This window comes from Strix uralensis, chromosome 3, assembly GCF_047716275.1.
Source record: "Strix uralensis isolate ZFMK-TIS-50842 chromosome 3, bStrUra1, whole genome shotgun sequence".
NCBI lineage: Eukaryota > Metazoa > Chordata > Aves > Strigiformes > Strigidae > Strix > Strix uralensis.
The window spans coordinates 111,306,454-111,333,160 of NC_133974.1; the positions used below are offsets into that span (position 1 = coordinate 111,306,454).

A 26,707-nucleotide genomic window follows, 5' to 3' on the forward strand; every position below is an offset into this window, starting at 1 on the left:
TCTTGTTAGAGGCACTTCCTTTGAGAACACTATAGCATATAGGTTCTCTTGTTTCCCAATCCACAATTGTCCAACCCTGCAATAGCTTTCGCTTATGTCTTACGGGCAGACGCCTAGGCTTCCAATACACGAGGATCCTCTAGCCCAACCCTGCGCAGCTTTCGCCGCGTCTGACAGGCAGGCTTATACAGTGGGACTCTAACCCACTGTGGGGGACTCTAACCCACTTTCCAAGGGTGAGACTCTAACCCACTCCTAAGTGGGACTCTAACCCACTTTACAGGGTGGGACTCTAACCCACTCCTAGTACAAAAAAGAAGTGTCTTACCAAAATCCAGGGAACGTCGCGAAGAGCCTTACGGATCGGGGATTGATGGGTATCCCCGAGAAATCCTTGGTGCCGGCTGGAACCGATCAGGTCCCCAACTCCTCCGGTCTCTCTCAGCGAGGTCCCATCTGGGTCGCCAGAAACTGTTACCGAAAATCCGGAATAAAGAACTTATCAACACCAATTTGATGCAGATAAGCAGACACTTCTTTATTGACGGCCGGGCGCGCAGGGGAGTATTCTCACCAACAACGCGCACCAAGCACTGAAATCACACATCTTATATAGAACTTACTCATATACAATTCCCAAGGACACAGTTTCATACACAAACACAATTCCCAAGGACACAGTTTCATACACAAACATAATTCCCAAGGACACGGTTTCCTTGGCAGGTACTTGTAAACTGTTACCGTTGTTTCCCCCAGTTCCTGTTAATCCTAAACTTTGACAACTACTTGTATTCTCCTGGTCCTATATATATATATTATAAATCAACTTACAGATCAGTTTGTATTTGGTTACCTAGGTCCCAAACGTTTCTACTAAATGATTATGACCAATCTCTTCGGCCTTGGTATGGGACTGTATAGGTGATTTTAAAGCAGCAATTGGTTGCTAATACAAACCACAACAAGTAAAAAATTTACTAACTATTTCTTATGATTTTATATTTCTATTAAATCAAACACAATTTCTTCTACTTATTGGTAAATCAATAATGAAGGAACATGCCACTGTATTTACCAGTCCAAGGCATGCAAACACATAGCTTTTGGACAGCCATAGGGGATGGGCTGGAGGTGCACTCTGCAGGGTAGGTGCTCCCAGCCAAAGCAAGCCTGACGATCCCCAAGAGCTTCAGCATGACCCTGGCAGGCAGCAGAAGACATGGTTCAGGACACAGGGCAGATTGGGACCTCACCCTGTCCCTACTGCAGGTACATATTTTACATCAGCAGGTATATATGTGGCCCCATGCTCAAGCATCCTGAAAAGGGGACGATAATGGGCTGCTTACACTTCTGGAAGAAGGAAGTCAAGGCATTTCTAACCCCACACACGTGGAGACCTCCAGGCTGACTATGGAACAAGCATTTCATCCTTCATCTGATCTCTGCTATGATCTTTCATAACAGCATTGTACTAAATTCAAGGTCTCAATCTTTGAATTCCAAAGGACATCTTCATTTGGGCTTTACATGGCTAAACTGCTACCTAAAACTGCAAAATTAGTAACTGAGTTCAAAACTTTTCATATTGAGGTCAGCAGGGGCCAGACGCATCTGCTCAGGAGAGCTGCCACTGCCACGGTGTGGAACAAAGTCCAGCAAGAGCAAAGAACCTCCACCACCCTTCCCACCATGCGTTCCAAGGAAAAAGCACATTCCTTTCATCTTGTTTTCGTGGATATAAACTTAATAGAAAGCACATCATAGAAATCCAATTCAATAAAAACAAAATGCATGCAGTTTCCCAGGAGGAAGGGAGAAAAATAATCATGACTGATGTTAGTCACTTCCCTCAAGCTCTTCTGGCAGGAACTTAAAATAATCCCTATAATGTCCTCTCTACTGAATTAATAATCAGACACATGATCCAGGTGATAAGCAGCATCCATTCAGCCGCACATCACAACATCGTACAACAGATTGGGATAGAGAGAATGCAGGCAGGACTTCATAATCATCTTGCAGCAGCTGGATACTTCCACAGATGACAACAGCTATCAACAGACTCAGTGTTCACTTAACTCCAAGGTGGAGAAAGCTGCAGTTGAGGAGAGCCAATGTCAGAGGTCAGCCTTACCTAGGTGAGCAATGGCTGCTTCCAGTGCTTTCACAGCTGCAGCATAAATCCCCGAGTGCTTGGAGTTCAGGTTGTCGATGACTGCTGATACCAGAGAGAATAGCACTGGGTGTAAGGCATCTTTGAGCACGGGTATTATCAAAGCCAGCACCTCCAGCGCCTGCTGGTTCACTTTCTTGTTGCAATCCTGAAGTCTCAGGACAAAAACATCAAAAATCTGTTAAGAAAACAAACTACATGAAAGTCTTTGTTTCAAGAAAGGATGTAGAAACAAGTACCCAGCAATGCAAAAGAGGAATGTAATCCTTTCTGTCAGGTCAGCGCTTGCCAGCACGATTTCATTGTTCTCCTGTAGTGGTTGCACAACCTCATGCTGGTTGAAAAGATTTTCATCTTTTATTAAGAGGTTTGGGTGGGGACAGGATAGTTCATGTGGTGTTTCTCTTTACCTATAAATCACTAAATTAATCCCATTTTAATAATGCAAAATAGTATCTTTGGTATAGAGGTATGAAACCAGGTATTTCTGATGCCCAGTTTTCTATAAAATTGTCTCAAGTACTGAGGATAGTTTTGATTTTGCCAAAACTGTGGCTGGATGAGATCCCAGTTTTGTTTTACCTGTCTCAGAACCTGCATCTGGAGGAGTGCAGGGCTCTGATGAACTCTTCAGGATCCAGACCATTTGCCTAGCTAACAGGTAGACTTCTGAAATTTAATGGGCTGTGCAGTTCTCATTAGAGCAGGTTCAGTCCCTTGGCAGCCACATTATCAGGCACCATTTCCTGAAAAAGGGGAAAAAAGCAGCTGCTAGGAGAAGAAGGAAGAGAAGATCTGTCTCTAGCCATTTTCCTCCTCTTTCCAAAGAGAAAAAAGGACCCCCAGGAAGAATAACAATCCCAAGCAGGAAAGGGATGAGGACAGAACTCAATAGGCAGAGTTGTGTCTGCACAAGACAAGATAAAGTTTACAGGAGCATCCTTTAAAAACAAATATTTTTTTTTTTTTAAATCAACCCACCCTGATAGTTCTATCTCCCATCCCAACCCATTTTAGTTCTAGAGAATAATTGCCAAGCTTTCAGAGGCTGGATTTCCTTTATTTCAATCTAACTGGTTGTAGGAGACAGCAGAAGCTACAGCAACAGTACATTCTGTCATCATCTCATGAACAGCACCAATAGGCACCTGCCATCTGGACTGAAATTCCTTGCCCTGAAGCCTGGAGTTGAATTAAATTATTCTGGGTAAGAAGGGACCAGCCTGTCCCAAGCAACATGTAGTGCCAAGACACACTGAGTTAACTTTACTGGTACAGGCTTGGGAAGGGAGCTAACAGGAAAGGAGCAATAGAGAGGCTCTACATACCTGGAAAATGTTAGTGGAGACGAACTGGGGGCTGCTTTTGCAGTGATCTAGGAGGAGCACCACTCCCTCCCTTCGTGCCTGAAAGTCCTTGGCTGTCAGGAGATTGCAAAGCTCATTGAGCTGGTCAGCTTCTTCCACAGCCCGAAGAGACGTGCGACCTACTGTCTGATGGGGTAAACTGAGTACATCAAGTCAGACTTCAAACTGAAAAACAAACACAAGGGAAGACCTTTTGATAATATCTTCAGTTTTTTGTGAGGAAAATATCTCAAGAAGACCTCCTAATGATGTGATCTCAGCTACATCCTGACCTGAAAAACAACTTGATCTCATGACAATCATTACGGGAGGTAATCTGCAAGTAACATTATTGCTAGTGCTTACTCAGAGAAACCAAGGCACCGAGGATGGGATTCATCTCATTTGTCTTCAGATGTCTTCCCAGGTACTCGTCTAGCATCCCTTTGTGGGGAAAAATAGGCACTACTTCAAAGTTTAAATGCCTCATCTTATGGGAGGTGTCTGTATTATAAGGAAATTAGTTACTCTGGAGAAGTCTCTCTACAACAGGTATGGGAATCTGGATAAACAGCTCAGATGCATCTGAACAGATGAATCCTGCCCTGAGAGATTAAGGGCCATATCTGAAAGGATCCAGAGGATCAGTAAGAGTACGTGCTGGGTTTGGCTGGGATAGAATTAATTTTTTTTATAGTAGCTAGTATGGGGCTGTGTTTTGGATTTGTGCTGAAACCAGTGTTGATAATTCAGGGATGTTTTCGCTATTGCTGAGCAGTGCTTACACAGAGTCAAGGCCTTTTCTGCTTCTCACCCCACCCTGCCAGAGAGCAGGCTGGGGGTACACAAGAAGTGCGGAGGGGACACAGCTGGGACAGCCGACCCCAACTGACCACAGGGATGTCCCACACCATATGGCATCACGCTCAGCATATAAGCCAGTGGGAAGAAGGAGGAAGGAGGGGACGTTTGAAGTGATGGTGTTTTGTCTTCCCAAGTAACTGTTACACATGATGGAGCCCTGCTTTGCTGGGGATGGCTGAGCACCTGCCTGTCGATGGGAACCAGTGAATGAATTCCTTTTTTTTCTTTGCTTGCACGTGCGGCTTTTGCTTTACCTACTAAACTGTCTGTATCCCAACTCACAAGTTTTCTCTTTTAACCTTCTGATTCTCTTCCCCATCCCACCTGGGGGGGAGTGAGCAGATGGCTGTGTGGGGCTTAGTTGGGGTTAAACCACAACACAGAGATAAAAATAGAAGCCAGACATCCCACCACTGCGCTCACATTATTGCTTCCCCAGGTACTGTATCCAGAGCTTAACAAACCCAGTGGGAACAATTCTCTTGGATCAACCTCTCTCTGACATGAGCATGGGGAGGTCCCAACTATGCTAGTGAGGCATGTGGTCACCTTCCTGCCACCACTGAGCGCAACAGAGCTAAATAAATCCACTCTGTTATCAGAGGAGAACAGGTACAAGTAGATCTCCCTCTGGCATGGGCAGACAGCAAGTACCACATTCCTATCTTGAATGCTGATTGCAGCACAGGGGAAAAAAACATGCTGTCCACCAGACAACTAGTAATGGGTCTGAATGACATGAATAGCTACAGAAAAAGTCCACGTTGAGATGTCTTTTGACCAGAACTACTCAGGAATTGTCTTGCTGGTACTCTTTGAGGGTCACAAAGCCATGATTCAGCCAAGGCAAGCCACATGCATGGAAAGTGCTACTTTGGGGAATGGCATCTTTGTTCTAGACTGGGACTTCTCATGAAACCACCCATCTAAAAAAGACTCCACTCAGGTAAGAACAGCCTGATTGAAATTACTTGTCCCAAGTCAAAGAGGACAGACGTGACCCTCTCACAGCCTCCACAACACTGTGCTGGCCACTGCATTGGATCTTCTGAGCTGCAATCAGTGGCTGTCTCTTCCTCTCTCTCACTTTTTGTGGAAAGCCAGACAACTTGTGTTCAGCCTAATGCAGAAGTAGACATTTTTTATCCTAGAAGATTGTGAGACTCTGAAATGTCAAATGACTGTCTCAAAGCTTGCTTGAGTCTGTGCAAACCTCAAGGACAAGCTGCGGCCTTTGGATTAGTCTAAGGAACGTCACCCAAGGAAGCAGGAGTGTATCGAAGGATGCACCCCCCACTCCCTTGCAGTTGCATTGTCAAACTGTCTCAAAGGGGGAGACACCAAATGTTTATCACTGACTCCATCCTGTAGCCATTTGTGACTCTATTGTTTACGCCAGACACCATGCATGCATTGCTAACGGACTGATAAGAGGCGAGCATTTCATGCCCATGAAGCATAAAGTCAGCAAAAACCTGTGGGACCAGAGGAAAAACTAAAGGTGGGCAGATATGCTAATCATCTGAGACGATGAACTTCAAAGGCAACAGAAAACTCTGCTGCGTGCGCACCCACCACCGAAGAACTGAAGACTGAGGACCAACGGGACACCGCTGGGTACACGGTGGTGACTATTCTTGCAGCTCTATTCCAGATGCTTGCCTGATTTCTGTCTTTTCCTTCCATTCTGTCCTATCGCTACCACTCTTCACTAATAGAAATGGTTTGGGTGTACAGCATGTGACCTCGTTTGTGTCTTAATCTCACTCTTGGGATCATATCGAAACCTCCCCTGACACTGGATTGGGACAAAGATTTGTAGGGCAAGGAAGCAATCTCTGGCACAGCTCCTCTCCACCAGATTTTACTGAGGAAGAGACATGTAAAGCTTGTCATGTGCTTTGTCAGATATAACACAAGTGCTCAGTACCTTTCATTAGAAGACAGGTTTTGCTGGGCCGTCATCAAGCTGCTCTTCCTAGACTTCCTGGGGGCCTTCACAGATGGAAGGTCACATTTATGGTCTTCTCCGCCCTACATATATATAAAAACCCATGAATTTATAGAAGATAAAACAAGAAATTACTTGTTTAAAACACAAGTTATAACCAGGACCACTGCTACCAAGAAAGCCTTAGGAAAACACTTCATAACTTAGACAGGGAGACAGGTCAGAGATTCAGTGACGTCTACTATTTGTTTTCAATAACCCAAGGCTTTGGTGCTACCATAATGGGCAGCCGTGTAAAATCCTGAATTCATTAGTCTTGAGCACAAATGGGAATAATGCGAACTGGTGGGGAACAAGCATCCTTAAAGGGAATAGCGAGAAACTTTTGGACTGTCTGGAGGGTGGCCCATTGCGTTGCAAGTGGATTTGGTTCTCACTCACTCTCCCTGTTCCTGCACAAAGGCACATTCCTTTCTTGAATGTGAATGGAGAGGAATGGAAAAAAAAGGGTTGATTTTCCACTGGATGCTGAATTCACAAAGCTTCTTCCAGCTCCACAGTGCGTGACAGCAGGGCAGTGTTGCCAGAATACAGACAATAGATGTACTAACTGTGATTGCCTTGTGCATCTTTTGTATATTTGGAAATTTTCTTGGCACTACTACTTCTTTGTTGCTAAGACTCTATTAGCTTATCAGAAGCACTATTCTCACTGCCTTGCTTCATTTGGGGAGGGTGTAGTGTTGGGTTTTTTATGCTTGAAGGTAAAACCATTTTCTCCTACTTCCCTTTCCTGTTTGTGGCTGATATTCAAAATACACCCACTTTATTTCTAATGATACTACTTCCTTCACTGTCTGCAGATAAACAGGCTGAGGATCAACAGTTCATTCCCAGGAGCAAAATGATTCAGTGGAAGAAGAGTGAGATTGGTATATTTAGATTAGGTACATTTAATCTCATATTAGCGATGTCAGCACTTACATAAAGGAGACATTTCTCCTGCCAAGCACTTACTTTCTGCTTAAGTCTTGCCATAACATCTATCAAGTCACGTGAGGGGACAGACTGTTTCAAATACGTATCAAAATTTTTATGACTCATCAATACAGTCAGCATCTTCCGACCATAAGACCTAACACAGGAAAGAGAGAAATGAATACAGACTATTACTGTCTTTTCTCCCTTGGGAATAAACAAAGGAAACGTGTTAAGAGAATAAGCTGGTATTTTAAATTCATCATTGTGCAATACCTTCATGAGAAGGTTATTACCTATTCAGCAAAGAGAGATTATTTGCCTTCACTTGGAGTCACTGCACAATGCTGCCAGCTGACCACAAGAGGAAAGAGGAGAACACAGGGCAACAGGAAAATTCAATTTCACTCAGAAATTGTAATTTATCTTCCTTTAACTGGCAGAAAAGCCAGGGCAAATCACCTCATGCTTACTATTTATTATTCTATACTACATGTATGCACACAGGCAACTGGTTGCTCATGTGTTCTTGCCATCTATTAATGGGAATTTAATAATCAAAATAGGGATTTTTGGTTTGGTTTTGCTACTATGAAACTACACCTATCTTAAAGAAGAAATTTGGAGGTCATTCAGCCACAAGATGACAACATCATACAATGATTGGCAAGAACAATTTGTGACTATCATCGGTAACTAAATCTGCAGAAAGGGGGTAGAAAGACTGAATACGTTGGTTAAAGACAGCTGGAATTTTTCTAGGACAGTCTTAACCTTATCAGAAATAAATGCTTGGGGTCCTTCAGTGATGAACATCAGCCAACGCTTCAGCTTTGCATTGTGCACATAAGACCAAGCAAAATTGTTTGACTGAGTAATCTGAGCTCAGCTGATCTGCATAAAGAATCATTCAAGTCACAGGAATTTGGCAATGGTCCTCCTTGCTGGACAACCTCATCTTATCCAGTACAGTCATTTCCTGACAGATATCAAACAGTTTTCATATTTTAGGAGGTGAAATGAAGATCATCACCTTGTGTCCGGGTGACAGTCCTGAGCAAACCTCACCACTGTGCACACCAGCAGCTCAGTCCTGTCACGTGCACCCGACAGGAGCTTCCCAGCTCCAATTCGCTCCACCGCAGTCAGTAGGTGTTTGGCCGCACACCTCCGCACCAAGACGTTGCAGTGCCTGGAAACAAGAGAACAGACAGTGGAGCAGAGGAAAAAGGAGGGCCAGAAGCACAGGCCTCAGCCATAGCATGCTCCCCCTCATTGCTGGGGGAAGGAGCCGTGTGTTCTCCCTGCAATTTTAGCCACCTGTAGAAGATCCTGTCCTCAGATAAAACCAAAATTGGCATCGTACAGAGGGACTACCTGCAAGGAAGAGGGAGGAATTCAATCTCCCTGGACTATCTGATACTCAATTTCTTTTCCCAAATTAACTCTGACAAAGAGGGAAATGAAAGATAATTCATGCTGACTCGTCAGAGGGCTCCCACTACACAGACAGAGCTGCAGCAGGATTGAAGCTTATTCCACCTGTTTATCTCCAAAATCTGAAGACCCTTGAAAAAAAAAAAATGGGGCTGAAAACCCTGTGGGGTATGAAGCTGCAGAATATCCAGCAATGCAGCCAGTTTGTTCTTTCAGGCTTGGCAAGAGGTACATTTGAGTGTTCTACCCTTTTCAAAAGGATAGCAGTCATTTTAGCCAGGTTGTCCTTTCTAGAGGGTGCGTGTCTGAAACTATCAAGCACAGCACGAATATTTTAAAGCAGCATTTGCTTCAGCTGTCCCATGGGAGTCGGCCTGTGAAGGCGCCTGTAAAGTGACTCACCATCTCAAGGCTAACATGCAGCGTGAATCTGTATAGAAAGTGGAGCTCTAAGGGCACCACAGTCAGACAGACTCCTCTCATCAGGAGCTGCGCCTCCTGTGCAAACTGTGCTGCACCCAGCAGGTTCTCCCTGATCTGCTCCGTGTCCCAGCAATTAGCCTCCTCATTTCTCAAGTTAATTGCATAATGATGATGCATGGGTTTTCCCAGTGCCTCTGTGGTTAGCGTTGTGAAATATCAAAGGGCGCTCACTGCTGGAATTGCCACTGTCCCTCTTCCCGCAAAGCCACAGGCTATGTCACCACCCTTTGCAGGGACTTTCACTTCCCCATCATTCACCACGTCTAGGCAGTGTTGACTGAGGAAAAATAGGCTGTAGTAGGACAGAAGTAGATGTCAAGAAGAAAGGAGCAAGGTTGATCAGAGAATCTAAGTGCTGAGTTCACAGAAGATGCAGGAGAAAGGACCCTTCCCTCCCATCATTCCCCTTCTGCCTCCCATCCCTTCCCTCTGCCCACACAATTTAAGGGGAAGGATATCACTAAGAGAAGAACAACATACTGGACTCCACTAGCCATGAGAGCAGTCATTGCTCGTGCAGCAGTCACACTCTTCACCATGATATCCAGGGATTGGTCGGCTGCTTTCTGAATGAACTTGCTGGAGTCCCCCATCCTCTGGAGCAAGACCTGAGCAATCCCATCCACCTCATGGTCCATGTGCTTCTTCATGGTCCTGAAGAGCTCTCCAAGAGTGCTGATGGCAAATTGAGACACCTTCGAGCGGAGGTTGTTCACCTGGGCAAGTCATGAAGGGAAATGTAAGAATCACCTTGTAAAGAAAATATGTTCCCCTAGACAAAGGTCCCAGGAAGCAACAAGACTTCTTGCTGTGTACAGCTGGAACATAAGAGCATGGTAAGCGCAGAAGACCACAAGCACAGAAACACGCTTACTCTGATAGCAACTTCTTCTCTGGCCTCAGGACCACTTCTAAAATACAGATATCAGGAAACACTGGAAAATAAATACCTGCAGTCAATCCCCCAGGATGCTGAGGAGGAGGCAGTGGGAGGAAGCTGGGAGGCAAAAGCTGCCGTGTTTAATTACAGCTTGGGCAGAGACCTGGGCTGTTGCAAATCACCTGATCAGTGTCTCAGATTCTGCATTTGTATATGGCATAGCTCAAAGAGGAGAGAGACAGATGTCCAGTGGATATAGCTGTATGTACAGACAGATCATAGAGATAGGTGACATAACTATTAGAAAAATGAGTAATGAAGGCAGACACTGAGCACACATGTAGATGAACAAGCACATATCTACTCTACAACCCATGTACAAGGTACAAGGGACGCAACTGAACACAACATTCTCACCTCTTTGGTAACTGCCAAGGAAACAGCATGAAGCTTAGAAAGAAGGACTTCTGAGTGGCAGACAGCCAGGCATCTGATGCTGAAGAGTCCCTTTGCCTTCTGCTCCCTGAAAGGCAATTACCAAAAAGATTGATTTTTCTCACCACCCAAGAACTAGGCAGCACCCTCTGAAATTACCAGAGTGTCAGCTCAAACAAACAAAGGGAGGTGCTTCTCATACAGCACTTAATTCAGTCGTGGAACTCGTTGCCACAGGATGCTGTGGCAGTCAAAAGCACACATAAATCCAAAAGGCAAATAGATGCTTTCAGAGGGGATGGGTTAATTTGTGACCGTTAAACAAGACAGCCTTTCTGAAATCCCTGGCACATGAAGTCCCGATGTTGCTGCTTCCTAGAAGCTGGCAGACTACGCCGTGTTTCTGCTGCTTGCACCCTCCCTGTACCCCGTCCCTGAGATAAAGTCCCATCTGGCTGTTACTGGGGCATTTTCCCTCTCCGCCATCCCCAGAGGGCAGTTCAGGAGTGAGAGTCTGCACTGCCACTCCAGAGATGAGTCTGCACTCTGCAATCTAGTCCACACGCCGTACACACACACCTGCCCCACCCCATCCCATCCCACAAAAAAAAGGCAGTATGTCCTAAAAGATTGCACACCTGGGCAAGAAGAGCCAAAATGCTGGATTTTCCCTGCTTAAAATAACACCCACAACAGCAACATGTTATTTAAAAGTCGTAAAAACCCACCTCTTTCAGCACTTCCTTTGTGAAAGACCTGAGCTGCATGAAGGCACGTGATGCAGTCACTGGTTCACCAGGGCTGCAGGCAAGGACTGGGAACCCATCCCCACCGGGGTCCCTGAGTGTAACCCAGACCCCCCACACCTGCAGCAGCTCTCTGTACCTCACAGGTCACCACACAGGAACAGGGAAGAGAAAGGGGAGAGGGGCAAAACAAAGCAACCGTGGAAGATTGTTCATGGTTATCCCAGTATGAACGGAGCCCTAGTGTGTGCTGACCCAGAAATCAAAAAGACAACCAATACTATCTGAAATTTGTAGAGCCTCCTCCTGTCTACGTCTAATTTCAGGACACACTGTGATTGTCAACAAAACATCTTTGGCCCATATTAAGCAGTGAGAAGGCAGAAGTTGAATTCTTAAAGTGCAAGATTCTGAAAGGATTGTTTTTTCTTTTGCCTTGTCTTCTGCCATGAGGTCTTCAGAAGAAATGACAGGCTGAGCAACTCTGCACCACATCTAAGTTCATCCCCAGAAACAGGAACTCCCTGTAAGCACTCCTGGGACTCACATGCAGGAGGTCACAGGCAAGCCCCATCTCCTGCTGCTGCTGCCAACAACAGGACCAGAGATAAATCCTTACTCAGTCCCACCTGGGCCAGTGACCTGAGGCCCCCAAGACTCTAAACTCAAGACCACTTCTGTCCTGCTTCTGGCTTCAGCCAGCAAATCACATTGTTCCATAACTTTCCCTCTTCCCTGAAGATTTTGTTTGCAGTTACGTGGACCAGAAGGCAAAGCCAGGAAACAGCATGGACCTGCTGCAGCTGTAGCACTGCTATTAGGACCAAGGCAAGTAAAAGGCTGCTCTCGCACCTTCATACTGTGACTGCTTTGGAGTAGTTTCACCAGTTCCCTTTGGACATCTGGGCTCAGAGGCACTAGGAAAAAACCTTTCCAGTTTAGCTTTACACTGAGAGGGAGAAAGAGTGAACAGGGGTCTATCTTACCAATCGTCGCTGCTGAGCCCTGTGAGTGCTTTGAGCAGCTCCTGCTGTGGCTTAGGGACGGGTCTGGCTTCCCAGGTGTCCCCACACTCCAGGAAGTCCAGATCATTGGCCAGCAGCGAGTTTGCTGTAAGGAGAGGGTTAGACATCAGCATCGCATACCCCAAGGCAAGGCACCCCGCCACCGAGCAGACCGCAAGCCAGTCTCCCAGCCAAGACTACAAACGGGTGCAAACTGGCATTGGTTCAGAGACTTCCCTGCTGTCTGGCTCATTGCTTTCCCCAGCACCCAACCATCTCCCAGTCACCCCCAGCTGGGCACCAGCTCCTTGTTTAATCCTGAAAATTGCACACACAGAGCCAGCTCCCAAGTCCATAGAGGTACCACAGCCAGCCTGCAGATTCATAGTGCCACAGAGCTCAAGCTCACTGCTGCCCAGTGAAACTTGCTCCCCTGGGAGTAAGCTCCTGAGATGTGCACATACCTCCCTCTATCACCTCCCTGTAACCTGGAGCACTGGGAACAGAGACACGCTGTAACTTTCCGAGGAAGCATCTCCAGATGCCCTCAGTGAGCACCAAGCCTGAACAACTGAATCCTGTTGGGCTCGGGCGAAACCCCAAGGAGCAACCACCAGGCAACAGTGAAACCTGACCCTCTAAATCTGACAGTGCCTCTGTTTCCATTTACTTCAAATATTCTAGACAGAAGGCAGCTGATTGCACGTACATTTTAGCATACTGTTGGGAAAGTAGTAGTTTATGGATTTTGCTATTTTCCGAGTGTTATGAATATTTACTATTTCAGAGGTACCCACTACCTGTATTTCGAAGATGCTGAGGTGAAATTTATTTGTTATCAAATGTACTTGTTTGCAAACTGCAGTGCCTAAGCTTTCTCTTGTGGAAAAATGCAATTTCTAGTCGAGATAGTTGTGACAAAAAAGCCTTCCAAATGTGAACTGAGAATAAAAATATGTAAATATAAATGCAAATTGTTGGCAAACACATTCTCTTGATGATAAATATACAAGGTATAAGAAAATTCAGATGACAAATGCATTTGTTATGAAACCTATTTGTCATCAGAAGCACCACAGGTCAAAAATTTCATGTCTTGCACTCAAAAGCTCATTTTCTAAAGTGTAAATGAAAACACCTGAGCTGTCTAAAAGTATTGAGTATAAATATTGCACAGAATCTAGATGAACTGCTATGGACTCTGTAGGGTTTTTATGCTACCTTGCATGTTCTACAAAGTACAGAGGATGGAGAAACTGTAAAATCAAAACTATTCAGGTGGGGCCTAATTTGGGTGTCACCAATATCCCTGTCAATGACATCAGTGATGTCACTGCACAAGTATGTAGATATACACAACTATATTCAATATGAATGGAGAGCCACGTCAGGATAGTTCTGGTCAATTTTGAAAAGCAGAGTAGCATCACTAGAAAAGAACGTTCAAAGTATCATTCCTAGCTCCCTTTTTCTTAACTCATGCTACTCAGGATCATAACACAAGGTAGGCTACCCACAAAGGAGAGACAAGAATCACTGCAGACTCACTATCTGCTGTATATTTACTGCACGTAGCAAGAAGCCTGGGACGACCGGACAGCCTCTCCTGTATGTTGTCTGCTACACACAGCCACCGTATTTGGGTGGGGGGACAGAAGAGGCACTGCTTCTTCCCAGCTTGCGTGGCAGGCGGTAGGATGGGAGAGCCTAGAAGCCGTTAGGCACTTGTAGGTCCAACAACAGGATTGTACCAAGTCACTAACTTCCATGCAGAGACAACCCTTGCTGTGACAGCAGAAAAGCTGGCTGGAGAGCCAGACAGCAGCACAGGCAGAGGGCCAAGATGGTGAGTGGCTAACTGATCACAGTGGTACATGTATGTGCACAGTGAGCACCTTGCCAGGCTGCACCGGAGCTCAGCCCTGCAGTTACAGCTGCCTCCCGGCAGCAGTGTTATATTTTGGTATGGACAGAAGCTAGAGCTTAAGGCTTTACCACTACTTCATTCAGCTCAACTTTCCAACGGATCTGTAAGCACCAACTGCTCCAGTATCACTAAGCTGGAATGGATCCAAAGTAGGTTTGCTGTCAATCCTCAGAACAGTCTTTGGACCTAAGATCCTACCTGTGGTTAAAGAATGAGGTAGTTTGTGCTCCTTGTCCTCACCTGAGGATTTGCGCGGGAAGCTGTCACCCTGGCTGATGACAGGGATGCTGGGAAGTGGCGGCCCGTTGACCCGCTTCCTCAAGGCAGTACCAGCGCGCTCTCCGTGTGCGTTGCTCGTGCTGGGAGACATGAAATCTGTCCCATTGACAGGCGGTGGGCCAAAGCCTGCAGAGACCGAAAAGGACCTTGTAAAGTGGAGAGTGACAGCTGTGGGCTGGGAAAGGTCTAGAACTCTTGCTGGAGCTGGGAAACATCCCTTTGTTGTCCCAAACAACTCCCAGCATAACAGTTGCACACTAAAGTGGGACAGTGATCATAGAATGATGGAATCGTGTGGGTTGGAAGGGATCCTTAGAGGTCATCTAGTCCAATCCCCCTGCAATGAGCAACAAGATCAGGTTGCTCAGAGCCCCATGCAACGTGACACTGAATGCCTCCAATGATGGGGCATCGACAGCTTCTCTGGGCAACCTGTTCCGGTGTTTCATCACCCTTATTGTAAAAATATCTAGTCTAAATCTACCCTCGTTTAGTTTAAAAGCGAATGCAGTGATGCTTTCCCTAAGAAATGAGGAAAACTCAGTACTGCTTTTCTTTTGCTTTCCTGTTTCAGAGGCTGGATAGGGAAGTTACATTTCTGGGGCTCCCACCTCAGCACTCCTCACCAGTATACAAAATAATAGCAAGAAAAAGAGCAGGGAACCTCGTCCAATGCCCTTGGGCTGAGTGCTGACTCTGTGACATGGTAGCACATGCAGCAGTCCAATCAGAGCCCACCAGCTGTGATGAAGTCAGTAACACTGCTGGCTCATGGGGGTAAGACATAAGCACTGCCTAAGGGCTCCAGCGCAGCTCTGCAACGTGAGATCCTCAGCAGGGAGTGGTGTGAGCAGCATAATCTGTCCTATCATGTGATCAAGATCGTTTGTGGTTTAATTAGAAATAGTTTAATTTGTTTCTTCCACCTTGGTGTGCACCTTGGTTGAAAAGCATTCTTTTGGACTCACCCATTCACCTTTCCCGGAGGCTAGACTCAGAGAGTCTGAAGCCCCGATGTAGTTTGCAATACAGAATTATCTAGTCTGAAAGATAGGAGAAGGGGGGAAGGTGATATTCTGTGACTGCCTCAGTGTGGGCCATGGGCAAGATGCTTCATGCCTCTGTATTTTTCTTTGGAAAATGGAAATAAATCCTATTCTAACTTTCACTCAGATGCAACTGTAACAGCCTTCCAGTGTGATTTCATAGACATTTGCAACACTATTTAAAGAGCAAGCAAGTGAACAAAAAGGCCCACAACTATAGTAACCACTTACTTTCTTTGGCTGTATCCCCAGGGTCAACACTCTGTGTAGGAAGCTGCAAGGACTTCTCCTTTTCTCTCTCTTTCTCCCTCTCTCTACGCAAAATCTCCATCTGTCTCATTCGCTTCTCGTCTATTTTCTTTTGAACTGACTTGGACAAGGTAACATGGATCTAGTTGCAATGAAAATACATCATGGAGCATAAAGATTGATACACGAACCATATAAAACACCTCATCAGGAACACGGTGGTAGAGTGTCATAGTCTTTAATGCAGCTCCATATACATCCCCATAGTTTCAGAAGAATTTCTCCTGTCCTCACCTTGGCATACAGTTACACCCAGTGATGTATAACGCTTCATTGCCATAACCTTCCACTGGTCCAAGGTACTGTTTCTCAATCTATGTCAGGAAGCCCTGCTTGAACCAAGAGCGTCAGAGGAGTGCTTCCAGACATATGAAGAGCTCACATTACCAGTGAACAGGCAGTTCAGTTCCTACAGGCCAGGGCCGGGGAATAAAAACCATCTGCAATAACCAGCAGTGAGAGGTAATTTGCTGTTTCTTAACACTCACAGACAGTAATCGCAGCTGCTTCTCACGGACTCAAACGCTCTCTGAGAACATGAGTCCAAAAACGGAGTCATGTGAAAACAAGTTGGAGAAACATTGGTCTTAATGAATACAAAAATGAGAATGAGAGAGCTGCGAGATACAGCAAGAAGGTAACCAAGAAAAAGCAAGCTCTTCCATTTTAGTTTGCAGCCTTGCTTATTACACTCAACATTATAATCTTTGCTTCGGTGCTTCCGAGCATGCACTTTGCACATGTTCACTGATGTGTAACTTGCTCTGCCGTTCAGATCTGCTCTAAATTGGCCTTCGTACATAAAGAATACTTCTCATGTAACTTTACCACCATGTCCCAACCAGTGACTTCTGCACCAGTGAAAATACTCAAGCAATTGTTCTGTAGCTGTCAAATGTATTCCCAGGAGAAGCTGCTCCCCAAGAGGGGAAGATACTGATTTTCAGTGACATTTTGTGCTAAGCACTGAGCAGTCACTGAAGAGGAAGGCTGCTCACCCCTGTCCTTAGCCCTTACCCTTCCATTGCTGTACTTCAAGTCGTCATCACTCAGAAGGGAAGGGTTCATGAGATGATCCACCTCCTTGATCTGCCTGAGTGGGGGGCCTGTTAACGGGGACAACACAGTTTCACATAAATGTCCAGAAGACTTCAGGCCACCATCAACACGATGCTGGAGAACAGGCATGATGGGTTCCAGAGTCTGGAGCTCTGATAAGACATGGATATAGATTGTGTGTGAGAACAGCAAGGTACATGTAACCTCTCCAAAGAGATGGGGTACTACCATGGTGCACTGGCAGCAGAAATGACATTACTTTGTTGGCCATCAGACTCAGAACTACTGCATGATACAGGCCTCAGCCCTTGGCTTCTGGTGAGCAGCTTTGCTTGACAGAGAAGAGCAAAAAGATGGAGATTGCTCTTGACAAAAGGGTTCTTATCTGTTCCTATCCATTTTGATTTTAGTAAACATCCTCATTTTCCCAGTTACCCCTGTTTTTTAATAGCTATATGCCTTTGTAGAGAGGAAGAATCAACATTCTCTCTTCTTTGCTGGAATATTTTAGAGGGCATTTAAAGAAAAGCTTAGGATTGCTAGAGTGTTACCAAAACCAGAATTGTGTTCTTGAAGCTAGCGAATTCATTTTCCCCAAGGAGTTTCATTCTAAAATGTAGCAGATCAGCCCACCTTCCAGGCAGCCTGACTAAAGGCTGATTTTCTTAATGGGAATAGCACAATGCAGCTCATTCTGAAATACTTTCCAAGACTGCTGTTAAAACTCAGAGAACTAATCATTCCTTACATGGCTTCACAGATGATAAAATCATGTGATAGCCAAGCAGTAAAAAAGGAATAACTTTCTTAAATCGGGAGGTTTTATCCCTGCAGAATGGTCAGGTCAATACGAAGAGAGAAAAATGGTTTCATGATATAGCTCATTTCTAGTCCAGAATGTATCCAGCAAAAATGTCACCTTACTTACTCAGCAATAATTCTCCCTAGTTGTACTCAGCTTCCTAGCTGCATATCAGCAATAAAGGAATCATTCCTATGGGGCGTGCCCAGTATTTGGCAGAACCAACACTGAGCTCAGGGACCAGTGGATCTTATCCCTTTTTTCACATCAGCAAAATTATTTGTTAAATTCTCATCTTTCCTATTGCTACAAACCCACAGATGACAAAGGAACAGCAACGGTGTCACTGAGGTTTTCAACTTACAAGTACTGGCTGACACAGATCCGCCAGACACTGCATTTTGCCTTGCAGAACTCTTCTTGCTAGTGATAATGTGAGGCGGGGAGGGGAGAGAAGCCAGTAGGCATCTCCTACCGCAGCCTCAGTTTGCAATACTGACATATGCAGATAGAGTAGGGGAAGAGATTGGTAATCATAAAACTAGCAGATGTGGCTTGAGGCACATGAGTTGCACAAAGGAAACCTCAGTTCATTACTCAGCATTTAATTTAGGCTTGTGCTTTAAGAGGACGGAAAGCTCAGATCCTGCATAGGCTGGATCCTTTTTTAAGTCTCTTTCTCTGTAAATGGAAAATTCACAAGGACTTCCTATCACGCAAGGTTCCACTATTTCTCCCAGAGCAAAAATAGGCAATGTTGATTAATCTACCTCATATCTCAAAGACCTTGGTTCAGAAACTGCACCAAGGGAAGGTTTTCTCCTTCAAGTGTAGGAGGAAGGAGTGGGAACATTTCTCATTTCATGTGAAATGCCTTGTTTTTCTCTAATCTTTGTGACATTAGAGACTGTGCAGGGACGTTTTCTTTTCCTGCTGTGCATTTCCAGGGCCTCAAGGTACCCGCTCCAGCTCCTGCCATTCATAACCCCATGCTGGAGTCATTTTCACTGAATCACCAGAGCACATTTCCCAGTGACTGGGTTCTGGGGGAGCCATCTGAGCATATGAAGGAATTGAAAAAAGTGACAAGATGGTTTTCAACCGAACTTTCACAGTGCCACCCATGGGTCAGGACTCCTATGGTCATTTTAGGACAGCCATGCCCTGTACCTACCTTGAAATTTAACGGTCTTCTCTTCAATTCTGCTGCCTGATCTTGGCCTTAAGAAAAACAATAAAAGAATATATGAGGAGATAGAAAGAGAAGGAGGGGTAGCGTTAAAGGCGGCAAACTTTCTTAGCGTGGTCGTCCTGATGAAGGAGGACATGCAACTCATAAACCCAAGAATATGCAAAGCTGATTAATTGTTATTAAACTTTCGGTTGCTGGAGTCACACAGAGCTCATCAAGCTCTAGTTGAAACACAGAAGTCATTCTTCAGTTTGGGCCAATTCTATCCAATTCTGCTGTCTCTCCTTTTGGAGCTACGTGGCTCTCACTGTTACATACGTCCTTTCTGAGGTTAAGCCGGCTGCCTTTACTCTGCTGCAGAAGCCTAACTTTGCCCGGTCATGACTTCAGCTGATGACAGTATCTTGCTATACATGGTAATACCACTGCTGTCTCCTTAGAATAATATTACACCTCCCTGCTCTCCCAAGGAAAAGAAAGGTTTTTCCCACTCAACTGGGAGGTAAGTATATTCAGATTGCATTTTAAAAGTCATGCTGAAGCATGGAACTATATTTCTATGTCTCCTTATTTATTGCTATAACTAGGATAAGGTTGACAGCTAGATTTCCCCACGCATATCCAAGCAAATATCTTTTCATCAGTTACAGCCCTATAACTGTTCTCTAGTACCTTGTCCCCTTTGATCTTAAAACCATATGTAAATATTAAATATCTATAGGATTATACATCTATAAACCAAGATTTATCTGGGCTGAAGACCCAGACACAGAGAAGCTACAACTGACACTTACAGAAGCAGCATCTGAATTTGCAGACAGCTATACAACAGCCAATATTTGCCCTAACATACTCTTGCAGGTACAGAAAGATCACACACAAAACCAGATGCTGTATTCAGATCTATGCAATACAGTTGCCAAATGGCACCACAAAGATTACAGGATGAATCGGTATCAGAGTTCAGCAGAGGACCTGCTTTTAAGGTTCTCTTAAGTCTTGCCTCCTCCTCCCCACCACCACTCTTAGAGTGTATGATGTCAGTTTTGATATTGTGCTGGATCATCACAGACACACAAAATGGTGAATGCACAGAAGTTTGCCTAAATATATTGGAGAGCTGACTGAGCAAAATAACCTCATGAGACAAGAAGTGCAAGGTGAATGGCATATTGGAGAAGCAGACACCTTGGCTTACCTCATTTCCAGGGCCTTTTGGAAAACCAGGTGCGGAGAGCTTGGGGGAGGCACTGCGCTTCTGCCAGGAGCCTCATCAGATGGTTTTGCAGTCTTGGGGATAGGGGGAATCAAAGCCAATCCCAGTGACTTCACTGCGCTTCTGCCAGGAGCCTCATCAGATGGTTTTGCAGTCTTAGGAATAGGGGGAATCAAAGCAAATCCCAGTGACTTCTTCCTATCCCCACCATTGCAATACAAGGGCAGCAGGGAAGCCTGGAAATAGAAGAACACAGTGCTCAGCTTGAGCATCCAACCTTCCCCCTCTGATGCCACAAGAAGTTTAGCCATGCTCTCAGCTAGGACTTGGCAGGAAAAGTCAAGCGGATGGAGTAGCTTGGCCTAGAATGGGCAATGGAAAGGGAAGTGTTGAGGGAGAGACTGTGTCCCACACTGTTGCCAACTCTCTTCCCCTCTCTCACCTCTCTGGCAGTGGCTGCATTACCACCTGGCATCCATCTGCTTGGCATAAGGATGTTCTAGGGTGCCATTGCCTCTGTTAGCCTTTCTGAGGGTACAGGAACGGGTTTAGATCACTGTCCTCTCACAGTCCCTGAAGCGCCTACCAGCCATTACTGAACTCTGGCCAAGTCCCCACAAAGTCATTTTGCATGCTGTCAAAACCTGCTTTTCTCAAGCCCCTAATTTTTGTCTGCTTCTACCCTTCCTACAGTCCCCCACCAGCCTTCAGCCCAGATGCTAATGTGCTTTCTGGATGCTCAGTGCTCTCCAGCTCCCACACAATTCATCATCTCAGGCTCACTGTCATTTACGAAGTTCAGCAGAGCTCCCTACCCTGCTGTTCTGCGTAAGGTCTCTCTGCCTGCTGAAATTACTTCAGGCTCCCCAATGACATGGCTAGGAAGGGGGATGGAGGGAGCGGGGGCAGACACACACCCTTTCTTAGTATCCCATCATTCTTGTCACAGCTAAAGAGCCAGATCAAGACCTGTTCAAACTCCAGTGAAACCAACAGAGTTAATGTCAAGCATACATTTGCCCCTGTATCTGTAAGACTGAAATAAAGTACACTATAGCCTTTTATTGGTTATCCTGTTCACAAAAGCTGTTACTCATCTGCCTTCTCCTGTCCACCACGGCAAAACCAAAACAACTGCAGCTTCTGCCCCTCCTGCAAAGGCAATCGAGTGGATGGGGTCTGGACTTCATTCCCCATGGCCAGAATTGCCAGTTTCCATCACTTACCCATGGGCAGACCCATGGGGGAGGATGAAGCTGCACAGAAGCCCCTGAACTCCAGAAATATTGGTAGAGATAACTGCGCAGGAGAACATGACTGTACAACTCAAAAGCTGAGACAACCTCAAGTTGAGTTTACAGGACTGCCTGCTCCAGCAATGATACCTTTTTCTATCTAAACCAGACAGAGCTGAATTAAAAAGCCACCAGGACACTGGTGTGTCTGCACTGGTGTCACAGACGCCTGTATTTTACTAACTGTAGAAGGATATGCTTGACCAGATTAGACACATTTAGTTGCTCCAACTGGTTGCTGGAGTTTTCTCAGTCATAAAACACAGCAGGAGCCACCAGAGAGCACAGAAACTATTTAGACACCTCTTCTCCTATTGATGTACACTGAGGACATGAAGTCTGTGGTATGCATGTTGCAAAGACATCTTGCAGCACAACGTCCAGCTGAGCTCTTCCTTGGATCAGCTGCTTCCCTGGACTCGCACCACAGGGAAAGAAGATCTCAGAGCTCTGCCTACAGGCAATAAACTGAGGAGGCACCACATGTGATTTGGCTTGGTTTCCTTACTTGAGCTCCTTTTGCCTCTGACGTCAGCTTCTTGTTATCCCCATCACTGTCGTCACAGCCTGTGCCATTTTCCCCATGCTCCTGCTCTCCGTTGCTCATACTGCTGAGCTCAGAGGGAGGAAGGCTGTTCTGGATGGGAGGCAGGGGCTTGGAGGTTGCCAGGAACCTCTGGGAAGCTGACATGGAAACTAGTGGCTTCAGGGGAACCCCCCCAGGGTCACTGCCGTTAGTCAGGCCTGCAAAGTAGACACACAAAGTGTAATAGAAACAGCACTGCAAACATAAAGCACTCACCGCTAGATATTTCATTGGACAGATTTCTTGGAAACTTCTAAATAACTGCACAGGGAAACATGCTCATGCTGGCAGCCACTTGAAGCAGGCCAGTGGACAACACTTACCCACTTCCACAGAGCCATCAGAGAAACACCTGTTAGACAACAGGGAGCCCACGGACCTGTGCTTACCCTGAATGTCACCTGCACACACAACCTCCCACTCCTCTCCCTGCCCCCCAGTTATGCACTCCTACAGCAACAGGAGGGCTACACAGGGAACTGAGAGCAGGGCAGGTTATTTCAGGGGGGCACATGCAGGGGAGAACTGTTCAGTGGGAATGGCAGCTAGCTCTCTAGGCTGGGAAAAGACCCTTCTTCCCACAAGAGAGTGGGCAGGCTCCCGCCTTACCTCTATGTGAGGCTAAGAGATCCTCAGACATCCTCCTCATCTTCAGCTTGTCCTTGATCGGAACAGTTTTTCGGGCAGCACTGCTCACCTCCCTCTCTTGGAGTTGCTGGGTCAAGGGTTGGTGAGAATGGTGGGAGAGATCACCACCATCCCCAGTACTGAGGATGTCCAAACTAGCCTTCATCCAGCCATCCAGGGGAGGAATGGCCCTTGGGTACGGATGTTCCCCATCCCATAAATTAGGCTTCTCTTCCATCTCGGTTGTTAATATGGACTGAAAAGAAGCTGTAGATCAGGTAAAAGAGAAGTGAGTTAGAGCTGACCTCACACCTTTACAATCAACCCATCTAATGAGTGAGGCATTCAAGGGCTTTTTTAATCATTCAGAAGATCAGTTTATTTGTATTTTTCATAAAACTAGCATCAGTTTAATTCTTCTGAACAGCATTGAGTTAGCAAGCCAGGAGAGAGAGGTTGAAGGCCCCACTGGTAAGAGGGAAAAAAAAAATTCCCATTTCAGGACTTGGCTTCTGTGAAGACTACCAGTAAAGACCCACTCAGTGCTACTGATATTTCTGGAAAGCATAAAGACATCTCAGCAAGCAGGCAAACCATGCCAGCATTTCTACAGCATCTGAGGGGTAAGCAGAGGAAGAACTGGGAATTTACCTACGGCGAGACCATACATCAATAGCAAGAATAGAAACAGAACTCACATCTCATTACCATGCCTGATTCACGGCCAGTTGGGCCACAGTCTCTGTACTGTACACAGTGATCTGGCTACTGTTGATAAAGGAGAAAGCATAATGAACTAGTAGAGAGATGTGATGCCATGCACACCACTGGAGGAGGGCAAGATCATCTGCAGCTCTCTGTCAGCCACCTACTCTGACACAGAGTCAGCACATGAGGACTGACTTCCAGTGAACATTTCTCTCTGAAATCAGCTTTTTTTTTCATTTGGCTGAGGACACCTATGCACATTCAACCCCTTTCCATCCTCACCTTCTTCTTCAGTGGTCCACTTGCTGCCACAAAACTGCAAGTTTGAATCAATGCTTCCGCCTCGCAGAGCTATGTATCTGGGTTTGAATTTGGGAATGCTCCCACAGTAGACAGCAACCGGGGTGTGGTACTTAGCTTTAAAAGAAGGACAGTACAAATTACTCAAATTTGCAATACAGAATCGTAGAGTCATAGAATGGTTTGGGTTGGAAGGGACCTTAAAGATTACCCAGTTCCAACCCTGCCCTGCCATGGGCAGGGACACCTTCCACTAGACCAGGTTGCTCAAAGCCCCGTCCAACCTGGCCTTGAACACTGCCAGGGAGGGGGCAGCCACAGCTTCTCTGGGCAACCTGTTCCAGTGTTTCACCACCCTCACAGTAAAGAATTTCTTCTCATAGCTAATTCAAATCTATCCTCTTTCAGTTTAAAATCATCACCCCTTGTCCTATCACTATACTCCCTTATAAAAAACCCCTCGTCATCTGCCCTGTAGGTTGGCCACTTCATCTGACAGTTCCCTCACGACCCATAGATGCATCTCATCAGATCCCAGGGACCTGTGCACCTTCAGGTTCCTTAGATGGTCTCAAACCTCATCTCCTCCTACAGTGGGCAGTTATTCATTCTCCCAGTCTCCACCTTTGCCTTTTTTGTCTTGGGCAGTGTGGCTGCAGCCCTTGCCACTGGAGACTGAGGCAAAACTGTCATTGTGTACCTCTGCCCTCTCCGTATCCATAGGAATCAGGTGTCCCATTTCCTTCCAAAGAGGGCCCACATTTTCCCTAGTCTTCCTTTTATCACCAAGGTATTTATAGAAGCTTTTCTTGTTGCCCTTGATGTCTCTGGCCAGATTTAATTCTGTCAGGGCTTTGGCCTTCCTAACCTGATCCCTGGCTGCTTGGACAGTTCCTCTGTATTCCTCCCAGGCTACCTGTCCTTGCTTCCACCCTCTGTAGGTTTCCTTTTTGTGTTTGATTTTGCATTTGATATGGAGAGGAAAAAACAGACACCCCTTCTCCATAGAAGACTAACACACTGTGATGGTTTTGGCTGGGATAGAATTAATTTTTTTTATAGTAGCTAGTATGGGGCTGTGTTTTGGTTTGGTGCTGAAGCCAGTGTTGATAATTCAGGGATGTTTTCGCTATTGCTGAGCAGTGCTTACACAGAGTCAAGGCCTTTTCTGCTTCTCACCCCACCCCACCAGTGAGCACAAGAAGAGCACAAGGCTGGGAGCGCACAAGAAGTTTGGAGGGGACACAGCTGGGACAGCTGACCCCAACTGACCACAGGAATATCCCACACCAATGGCATCACACTCAGCATATAAACTAGGGCAAAGATAAGAAAGAGGGGGATGTTCAGAGTGATGGTGTTTTGTCTTCTCAAGTCACCGTTACGCATGATGGAGCCCTGCTTTGCTGGAGATGGCTGAGCACCTGCCTGTCAATGGGAACCAGTGAATGAATTCCTTGCTTTGCTTTGCTTGCATGAGCGGCTTTTGCTTTACCTAGTAAACTGTCTTTATCTCAACCCACAAGTTTTCTTACTTTTACCCTTCCGATTCCCTCCCCATCCCACCAGGAGGGAGTGAGCGAGCGGCTGTGTGGAGCTTAGTTGCCAGCTGGGGTTAAACTACAAGACATACCAAGTAGCGACCTGCAGTCCTGGCGTCCACAGCGATCTGTTTGCCCTCATGCTATTCTGCTTTGTGATGCGCTTGCATTCCAGCACTGTGACAGACTGCTGAACATTCTATAAATTTGCATATGTCTGGCAGTTGCGTATCCATGGCTACAGGATTCCTTCCCTCTCCTTTTAAAGGGTAGGCAACACACCATGGTCTCTAGAATTTGACAATGTCTAGTCAATAGATGTTTTCAAAAGCTAGTTTGAAAGTGCTTTGTTTCTTTAATTTCCACTCAATTTTGAGTTGGGTTTTGTTGGTTTTCTTATTTCCCTTCACAACACAGAAAGTACGAGGACACAGTTAATCACCAGGTGTTATAACTAAAAGGTCTTCCCTCTGCATTACATGTCCCCAATATTCAGTGGGCTAATTTGATTACTCTATATGTAGGATCAGATTGTCCATCCAACCATTCTCCTTTGTTCTGCGTCACTGTTACAGGGGTTTATTCTGTGCTTTCTTCACTGCAGAGACACACAACCCCAACATAAACAGGGCCTGCCTCAAAAAATTTCTAATCTTGGCTGTTCCTGAAAATTCAAAATTGTACACAGCTTGTTTCCCTGCCCCTTGTCTTGGCCAATATCTTGCCCATTACCCAGCCCCTAAGGCTGGGCCCTCACTTGTACAGCATGAAGAATAGTTGCTGCACTGGCCAGCATCTCCAGGCTCTCATGATCAGCGCTTTGAATGCAGCTTTTGTACACGCTCTGCCTCCCTGAGCTGAGCAGCATTCCTGGGCACTGTCACTGCTGCTGCAGGCGAACATCCTCCAGGAAAAGGCTGCAGGAACAGGATTGCAACAAGCCCTGGCTGAAGAAGTCTCCAGTCTGCTGCAGTCCTTTACCTGCTGCAAAATCATCTTGCGTTGCCATGGTGGGGGGGGGGGCATTGGGCTCTCTGCAGAGGAGAGTCTGCTCGATGTGCTGCTGGTCGCTGGGCCTGATACAGCTGCTGGTGGGTTCCTCTGCAGCATCGGGAGCCTACATGGAAAAATAACACAGCTAGTGCAAGTCACAGCCACCAATCCCTGGCATTACCCTGCCTACTGAGGTTCCTGTGTACGAAACTGCTCAAGTCAGGTGGTGTTAAAACAACATAAAAATACATTCAAGCTATGCTTTCAGCAAAATCATGGCCATAAATTCCAAATGCTGGAGGAAGATCGCTGTTGACATAATGGGGGAAACATAACTCCACCCTGTCGCAGTTGAGACGGACACGACAAACATCAGATTGTGTGAAAGCGACCAAAATGGCTGCAAAAGCCCCTTTATTGTTTTAACAAGCTTTTTTATAACCTTCTTCAAAGTAGGTGTTCATACAGGATTGGTTTACTTTAGTAACTAACAGTTCACGATTGGGTGATAGTTTCTCGCCTGA

At 45.9% G+C, this 26,707-nt stretch overlaps 1 protein-coding gene across 1 annotated transcript; it reads right to left on the reverse strand.

Moving 5' to 3' along the window:
• Positions 1-1,995: 1,995 nt before the first annotated feature.
• Positions 1,996-26,483, reverse strand: LOC141941660 (TOG array regulator of axonemal microtubules protein 2-like). Its single transcript, XM_074864630.1, has 17 exons — positions 26,172-26,483; positions 23,632-23,766; positions 22,624-22,908; positions 21,937-22,172; positions 20,116-20,369; positions 18,900-18,946; positions 16,882-17,075; positions 15,787-15,946; positions 14,471-14,635; positions 12,286-12,409; positions 10,536-10,641; positions 9,719-9,954; positions 8,352-8,510; positions 7,358-7,475; positions 6,320-6,423; positions 3,508-3,685; positions 1,996-2,357 (listed from the first exon to the last, which is right to left on the reverse strand). Exons 1-17 carry the CDS (start codon positions 26,197-26,199, stop codon positions 2,124-2,126), a joined length of 2,763 nt encoding a protein of 920 aa, XP_074720731.1. The 5' UTR covers positions 26,200-26,483; the 3' UTR covers positions 1,996-2,123.
• Between the last annotated feature and the right edge of the window lie 224 nt (positions 26,484-26,707).

What these genes read in the sequence shown, in the direction of transcription:
- LOC141941660 (XM_074864630.1), bottom strand. Translation starts at nt 26,199, where the DNA reads ATGGCAACGCAAGATGATTTTGCAGCAG. An exon ending in GCAAGATGATTTTGCAGCAG is followed by an intron (nt 23,767 to 26,171) that starts GTAAAGGACTGC and finishes CTTCTTTTAAAG; the next exon opens with CTAAGTACCACACCCCGGTT. An exon ending in AACCTGTCTTCTAATGAAAG is followed by an intron (nt 3,686 to 6,319) that starts GTACTGAGCACT and finishes TGATGTACTCAG; the next exon opens with TTTACCCCATCAGACAGTAG.